This window comes from Moschus berezovskii, chromosome 20, assembly GCF_049115385.1.
Source record: "Moschus berezovskii isolate FMDL1 chromosome 20, NW_MosBer_1.0, whole genome shotgun sequence".
Classification (NCBI taxonomy): Eukaryota; Metazoa; Chordata; class Mammalia; order Artiodactyla; family Moschidae; genus Moschus; species Moschus berezovskii.
In genome coordinates, this window is record NC_142479.1 from 68,009,253 (window position 1) to 68,017,295 (window position 8,043).

The window sequence follows — 8,043 nt, forward strand, 5'->3', positions numbered from 1 at the left end:
ATGCAGGTGGGGCTGCTGCCTGCAGGGAGGGGAGGGTGGGGCTGTGTCTGCAGCGAGGCTGGACCTGAGCCCCGAGCTCCGCCTTCTCCCCAAAGTGCAGACCCAGTTGAGTCCATTCCTGCTTCCGACCCCTGCTCTGGGGTCCTCTCCCCTCACCCACCACCAGCTCTGCTCTCTCCCCCCAGCAGTGATGTCTCGGGTCCTCGTGGGCACACCTGCCCAGACCCGGACCACTTGTTCTCCCCAGAGGCACAGAGGTCTGGACAAGCTCTCGTCACATGCTGCCATGCATCCTCTCAGTGAGTGACACCCTTTTCTCCTAATATGGAAAATGCAGAAGTAGGTGCTGACAGTGGGAAGTGAGCCAAGACAAGTGCAAAGGAGATTCAGGAAACATCTCTCGAGGCTTGAGGGGCATCTGGCATGTCCACTTCTGATCTTGGCTTCGGGTCCTTGAAGGGCACTGAGAGCTCATTAGCGCCGAGGATGGGAGGCAGGACCACGTGTCTGCTCCCGGCTCTGTTCCTTCTCATCGTCCCAGGTGAGTGGGGCGGGGCTTCAGACCCGGAGTGACTGAGGCAGGAGACCCTGAGGGTCTGACCTGGGGGAGCATGGCAGGGCCCATTCGTTCATCCAGGCGCCAATTTTTTTTATCAAATATCACGTTTGCTATTAACACCTCAGAGCTTCTATGTTAGGTGCTGGGCAACAAGACACCAATCCAAACCAAAGTGTCCCCCCCTGTAGGAGAGTGTTTTTCAACCTTGGCCATTCTACACACTCAGTTGAATGAATGAAAATGGGATTAATGAAGGAATCCGCTCCTGAAGAGCTTTTTAAAGCTTTATTTCTGGCTGCACTGGGTCGTGGGGGTGCTCGAGGGTTTTCTCTAGGTGCGGTGCGCGGGCTTCCTATAGCAGTGGCTTCTCTGGTCGCAGAGCACAGCCTTCAGGGTATGCGGGCTCCACAGCTGTGGTGCAGACACGGAGTTGCCCAGCGCATCCATGGAATGGGAAATTTCCCTGGACTCGAGATGGAACCCATGCCCCTGCATTCGACCATCGGGGAAGTCCTTAAATTTTTTATTGCAATTTTTTTCCTCACTATTTTTTTGATTTGGGCATCCCTGGTGGCTCAGATGGTAAAAAAATTCGGCTGTAAGGCAGGATATCCTGGTTCAACCCCTCAGTGAGGAAGATCCCCTGGAGAAAGGAATGGCAACCTACTCCAATATTCTTGCCTAGAGAATTCCTTGGACAGACAATGGGGTGGCAAAAAGTCAGACTCGACTTAGCGATAACTCTTCCATTTTATTTTGCTCTTGAGACGTTTTCTGAGTGTGTGGAAATGTTTAACTTCTGTTTTATTATTAATTTCTAGCTTAGTTGAATTTTATCCGGAGAACATTCTCAATGATTTCAGTCCTTGGAAAATTTCAGTGACCTATTTTGTGGCAGTCTCTTTAATAGTCAATTTTTGTAAATGTTCTTTATGTGCTTTCAAAAAACGTGTTGTTTGAAGTTGTTAGATCATGTTCCACATGCTTCTAGTTGCATCTCATACTCATGCTGAACAATCACGCTGAATGTTTATTGACTGTAAAGAACTGGTCAGAGTTTCTGTGAATGGGTTTACATTTGGATGCATACATGCTAAGTTGCTTCAGTTGTGTCTGACTCTTTGTGACCCCATGGACCATAGTCTGCCGGCCTCCTCTGTCCATTGGATTCTCCAAGCAAGAATACTGGAGTAGGTTGCCAAACCCTGCTCCAGGGGATCTTCCCGACCCAGGGATGGAACTTGTCTCCTGCGGCTCCTGAATTGCAGGCGGATTCTTTACCCCTGAGCCACTGGGAAGCTCCGGGTTTGCGTTGACTTCAGTAAATTTAAATAATTTTTAATGGACGTCTGATTTAAGTGATCTTCAGTGCTCTGAGTGCCTTTATGCAAGGTTCGTTCAGTTCAGTCTCTCAGTCGTGTCTCATTCGCTGTGACCCCATGGGCTGTAACACAGCAGGCCTCCCTGTCCATCACCAACTCCTGGAGTTTACTCAGACTCAGGTCCATTGAGTCAGTGATGCCATCCAACCATCTCACCCTCTGTCACCCCTTCTCCTCCCACCTTCAATCTTTCCCAGCATCAGGGTCTTTTCTAGTGAGTCAGTTCTTCACATCAGGTGGCCAAAGTATTGGAGTTTCAGCTTCAGCATCAGTCCTTCCAATGACTATGTAGGACTGACTTCTTTTAGGATGGACTGGTTGGATCTCCTTGCAGTCCAAGGGACTCTCAAGAGTCTTCTTCAACACCACAGTTCAAAAGGATCAATTGTTCAGCGCTGAGCTTTCTTTATAGTCCAACTCTCACATCCATACATGACCACGGGAAAAACCATAGCTTTGGCTAGACAGACCCAGACTGAAAATAATGAGCAAGTGATCGCTGTCCTAGAGCAAGTGGTTGCAGAGAAGAGAGAAATAGTTTTTTGGTTTACTCATTGTTGAACTCCTGATTGAATCATTTCCATTAGATTTAATAAAAATCCTACAAGACACCTGAAGACGTACATAGGTGTTGCTCTGTTTCATACCTAATCTGTCCTTGCTTTTGTCCTACAAAAGCACTTGTCCCAGGAGTTTGGGAGTGGAATTTGCTATTGAGTGAACATAATGGGATCTGTCCTGTGTGGAGTCCATAGCACATGGAGCCGCAGCAGCAACCACTGTTTTGGTCAGCTTTGAGGAGGCCCTGCTACACCATCCCCAGTTTACTATAGCTTCCCGGTTTACTGCAACATAACTGGTAGGAACAGCGTCCCCACAGGCATGTTAAGGGGGTGTTTCCGCCTCCTGAGGTCGTCAGTGCAGAGTCTTCTGCTGTGGGAATGGGTCCTCTGGCCGCATTTCCTCCCATCAGAGCAGAGTAGCACAGGGATGGCTGCAACGGACATGGCTGGAAAGGAAGGACTTACTGGCTGCAGACAGGGGCAGTGGGGGTGATCACAGGAAACTGCTCTTGTTCTGTGTCAATGTTTGTGTCTCTTTGAGAGCTGCAGTTCGGCTTTTATGGGATTTTCCTGGTGGCTTTGACTAGAATTTTGAAGCGCAAAAGGTCCATCCTGTGGAAGGTGTATTCCTTCCTTGACTGTTTCTCCGCTCAGGAGGCCCTTGGGTCTGGTTGAACTGTTCACAATGCAGGAGGCTGTGGCCCTGCCCCCAGGGCGGGAGGTGACAGGTACATGGATTTGTGTTTCCAGGCTCATCTGCCGTCTCGGGTCCCAGAGCAGTGAGCGGTGTGGAGCAGGGCTCACTGACTGTGCGGTGTCGATACGACAATGGGTGGGAGCGCTGCTTGAAGTGGTGGTGCCGGGGGGCTGCCTGGAGCAGCTGTCGGTTCGTTGTTAAAACCACTGGATCAGAGAAGGAGGTGAAGAAAGGCCGTGTGTCCATCAGGGACAACTGGAAAGACCGCTCGTTCACCGTGACCATGGAGAAGCTCAGGCTGGACGATTCAGACACTTACTGGTGTGGGATTGAGAGAGTTGGAACTGACCTGGGGGACCAAGTACAAGTGACCATTTTCCCAGGTAAGAGTCTGTGTGTGTTTGTCTTCAGGGCCTGCTCTGTCCCTCAGAGGGACTCTCACAGGAGCGGGGGAGTCCTGGTCTCACGGAGCCCCCGCTGACCACCCGGGCTGGGAGGGACAGGGCTTCCCTTCGATGGTCTCCTGGCTCCAGGGCGTCCTCCTCGCGGGATCAGGCTTTCCTGGTGCACTGTTTTCCTGCACAGTCAGTGCCTGAGTCTGTTGCCAAGGAGATGAAGGTGGTGGTCCCAATGTCAGCCCATGGGCCAAGGGACCCTCCTCTGTGGGACCTGGGCCCCCCGATTCCTGCCAGTGCTTTCCTGGGACCCCTGGTGCCCTGGGGGTGTTCCTGGTCTTTCTGGAATTCAGGGTTGGTCTTCAGAGCTGCGCTACCACCCAGTGTTCCGTATCCCATCTCAGGGGGAAAGTCCCAGCCCAGTGGGGGATGCTGTGCTTAATTTTGGGGTCTGAAAGGGCTCCACCGTCAGAGGGCTGCATTTCTGATGCATGAAACCCCATCAGGAGCCATTTATACACTTGGGTTGAACAACACTCTCTTCCTCAATCCTTCTAGAAGGCAAACACTCCTGGGCATATTAGCTGAGGCACCTAGGTTTGACATTTTGTCTGTTGGGCTTTGCTTCTGCTGACTCTCGGACCGGGCAACACCAGCTCACTGGGCAGCTCTGGCAAAGAGGGGTGGGCACACAGTCAATAGCTCCCTGTGCGTACACCTAGAACCTGTGAGGCTCATCACACTTACAAAGCAGCGCAGGTTCGTCATCTCATTCAATCCTGACAACATTCCTGAGAGGAACTGTCCCCTTCGTGGGAGATTAATACCGTCCTCCAAGTGCAGGCTCTTCCTGAACCTCGGGATTTTGCTCAGGGCAGGTCCTGACCTTTGAAGTCGCAGATCCTGGCTGTGTCAGCTGCCTGGTAGCCCCCAGTCTACTCCTGTCCTCGTGGATAAGTAGATGGGGAGGCACTGGCTGAGGCCCCGTCATAAGCAGCTGGAGCATTTGAATTCTGCTGCCCTCCAGCTGCCCTTGTCGTGAGGCGACCCTCACCCCTCTAACCTCCCTGGACCTGTGCCAGCCCCACTGCCTCTGAGGCTCAGAGTCTCCTGGAGGCCAGGGAGATCTGAGCAGTCCGGGCTGTCGGCCCCTCCCTTGGCCCTGCTCCAGACTCCTCAGGGCAGGGAGGCCCACGCTTCCCCAGTCCCTATCTGACAGTCTCAGAGCCATGTTTAGGGTGGCGGGCAGGTGAGCAGGCAGAGTGGTATGTAACCTGGTCTGTATGTCTTGCAGCAAATACAGTGTCGATCTCCGCGCCTGTCACCTCCAGTGCCAACATGTTCACAGCACCAGTTGCCCCAGAAGAGAATCAAGGGCAACTGTGAGTACCAATTAGGGCTTTTGATCTGCATGAGATGTCTGATTGTCTCATTTATCCAACAGATAAGCCTGAGTACCCACTCCTGCCCATCCCCTTAAAAAGATTCTTTATTCTATTTTTGGTTACGTTCGGACTTCATGGCTGTGCACGGGCTTCTTCTAGTTGTGGCCCGTTTGGTCCCCGACTGTGACCACCCCTGCTCTGACAGCAGGTCGTCCAGCTCTGTTGCTACTGTTCCCTGTGGCCCACCCTTCCAGTGCAGGCACCCTTTAGAGTCCCGGCCAGAGCTTGTCTCCCGACCCTCAGGCTCTGTCGAGAGAGGACTCTGGGCTCCCTTCCCACTTGCTCCTGGGCTGTAAGTGTCCTTGGAGCCCCAGACCCTCGTCCCGGGCTCAGTGCCTTTTGCAGGCATGCTGCTTCCAATGTTCATCCGTCCCATTTTTACGGAGTGAACTTCTACGTGGCCTGCGCTGTGTGGAGCTCCGGGCACACAGACAAGGAGCATCTACTGCAGAGCTCAGAGATGGAGACTCTGAGTCTGGGACCCGGTCGGGACGGCAGCCAGTGTGGATGGCACGGCTGGTGTGTGTGGCCACAGCGGGGCTCCTGGTCCAGATTCTGGGAGGGCAGGGAAGGCCTGATAAGTGCTGTTTTCCCTGACTTCTGCTATGGCAACAGCAGTGACACTCGTATCTCCTGGCGGCTCACAGAGGCTCACATTATTCTGTTAATTCTTCGCCCCTGCCTACACCACTCATGAGAAGGAACGGACAGATAGGCACGTTCCCCATTTACAGAGGAACAAACTGAGTCTCACCCATGCCCCTTAGTGCCCTGCCCAGCCGTTGCAGCCAAAGGGGCTTTCTGTACGCTGTGAGGTCCCTTTCACTTCCTCCTTCTCTCTCCCTGGGCCTCTCTGCTTCTAGATCTGCCCCACTTCCCTGGGCCTTCACACAGAATATCTGTGGGCCATCCCCCCACCTTCTTCCTCCAGGAACAGTTGCCTTCCCCTGTCACTTTTGCTCTGTGTTTGGAAAGTTTCTTTCTACCAAACTTCTGTGAATAAGTGGTCACTAAGGAATATCTTCACTGAATGGATCGAAGGCACCCGGAAGTATCAGGTAGGGCCTTTGATGCACATGAGATGTCCGATCCACTCATTTATCCAACAATTAAGCATTGAGCACCCACCCCTACCTATTCCTGTTTTTCCGGTTAATCAGTTTATTCATCTCTGGCTGCTCTGGGTCTTCATCACTGTGCGCAGACTCTCTCTAGCTGTGGTTGGTGAACTCTTCTTTGCAGTGGCTTCTCTTCTTATGCAACATGGGCTCTGGGGTGCACGGGCTTCAGAACACGTAGCACATGGGCTTAGATGCTCTGCAGCATGTGGGATCTTCCCAGACCAGGGATCCAACGCATGACCCCTGCATTGGCAGGTGGATTCTTTATCACTGGACCACCAGGGAAGCCTGCCCATCCCTGTTTTAGGAATATGTGGGGATATGAGGATTATCCAAATATCCAGCTGTCTGCTTTCTAGGTGCTTACAGTACATAATTAATTCCAAGCAGAGTTAAGTAATTAGTTGATTAATGACTTCATTCGGCACATTTCTGGGAAGAGTGAAGAATAAGGGATGATTCTTGTATTAGTTTGGCTGCCGTGACAAAGTCACACAGGCCAGGCGGCTTACACAACGTTCATTTTTCACACCTCTGGAGGCCAGGGTCTGTGATCAAGGTGTCAGAATATTTCCTTTCTTCCAAGTTCTCTCTCCTTGGCCGTGTAGATGGCCGTCTTCCTCGCTGTGGCATCACGTGGTTTTCCTTTTGTGTGTGTCTGTGTTCTAAGCTCTTCTCCTTCTGATGAGGACACTAGTCCTTTCCTGCCCAGGACAGCAGGAAGGATCAGAACAGTGAGACATGAAAAAGGAGAGTCTGGGTGGGTGAAGGTCATTGTCACCCTGGTGTCCCAGGCTGACCCTCATGTAGGTTATTGGAATCTGGGACCCGGGAGAGTGGGGAGGAGGGGGCCTGGGAGGCAACTCACTTCCTGTCCCCGTGTCCCCCACAGGCCCCTGCTGGGCAGCATCCACTTCCTGCTCCTGGTCTTCCTGAAGGTGCCCCTGCTCCTGGGCATGCTCGGTGCCGTCCTCTGGGTCAACAGGCCTCTGAGGAGCTCTGGGGGGAAGCCCCAGGAAAACCAGTAGCCCCCCATGCTCTTCGATGTTGTCCAGAGAGAAAGACCCTCAAACAGAAGAAGAAGTCATTTTTCTCAGGCAATGGTGGTGGTCAGCGGCGACTGTGGTTCTCGAGGCAGAACCTCTTCAAGTATCAGTCCCCTAGTCCCTGGAAACCTGCTGCTGTGATGCTCGGGCCTGGATCTAGTTTCACCCTTCCCTGCACAGCCTCTGGCCTTCTTCGTCCTGAGGCCTCCAACACAGGAGAAACTACAGGAAGGAATGGAAGAGCGGACGCCTTCTGGGCCCAGTTCCTTGGAGGCCGTATATGATCTCAAGTCTGGGTCGCACACAACGTCAGGCACTTGTTTTTGCATTGTGTGCGGGGCAGGGCTTCAGCCAGTCGTGGGTTTGAGATTCTCTGTGTGTGTGCCCGATCGTGTCCGACTCTGTGACCCCATGGACTGTAGCCCACGAGGCTCCTGTGTCCATGGGATTCTCTAGACAAGAATACTGGAGTGGGTTGCCGTTTCCTCTTCCAGGGGGTCTTCCCAACCCAGGTATTGATCCCGTGTCTCCTGGCAGGTGGACCACCGAGCCACCTGGGGAATTCTAGACCCCGTGAAAGTAGAAAAACTGCCAAACGATGATAATATGCCAACCTCATGTGAAAATATCAAAGCATAAGTGGACAGAGGGACTTTGCTGGTGGTCCAGTGGGTAAGAATCCGCCTTGCAATGCAGGGGCTGTGGGTTTCACCCCTGGTTGGGAATGAAGACTGTGCAATGCAATGAAAGATTCTGCATTACCCAAGGAAGATCCCAGGTAGCGATGCAGCCACATAAATAAAATATTTTCTTAAAAAGTGGGCAGAAGACTCTA

The 8,043-nt window shown here is 52.5% G+C and overlaps 1 protein-coding gene across 1 annotated transcript; it reads left to right on the forward strand.

Moving 5' to 3' along the window:
* The first annotated feature begins 235 nt into the window (after positions 1-235).
* On the forward strand, positions 236-8,043 carry LOC148774785 (CMRF35-like molecule 5). The gene is made up of 4 exons (XM_088829359.1): positions 236-541; positions 3,255-3,584; positions 4,891-4,978; positions 7,055-8,043. Exons 1-4 carry the CDS (start codon positions 424-426, stop codon positions 7,188-7,190), a joined length of 672 nt encoding a protein of 223 aa, XP_088685485.1. The 5' UTR covers positions 236-423; the 3' UTR covers positions 7,191-8,043.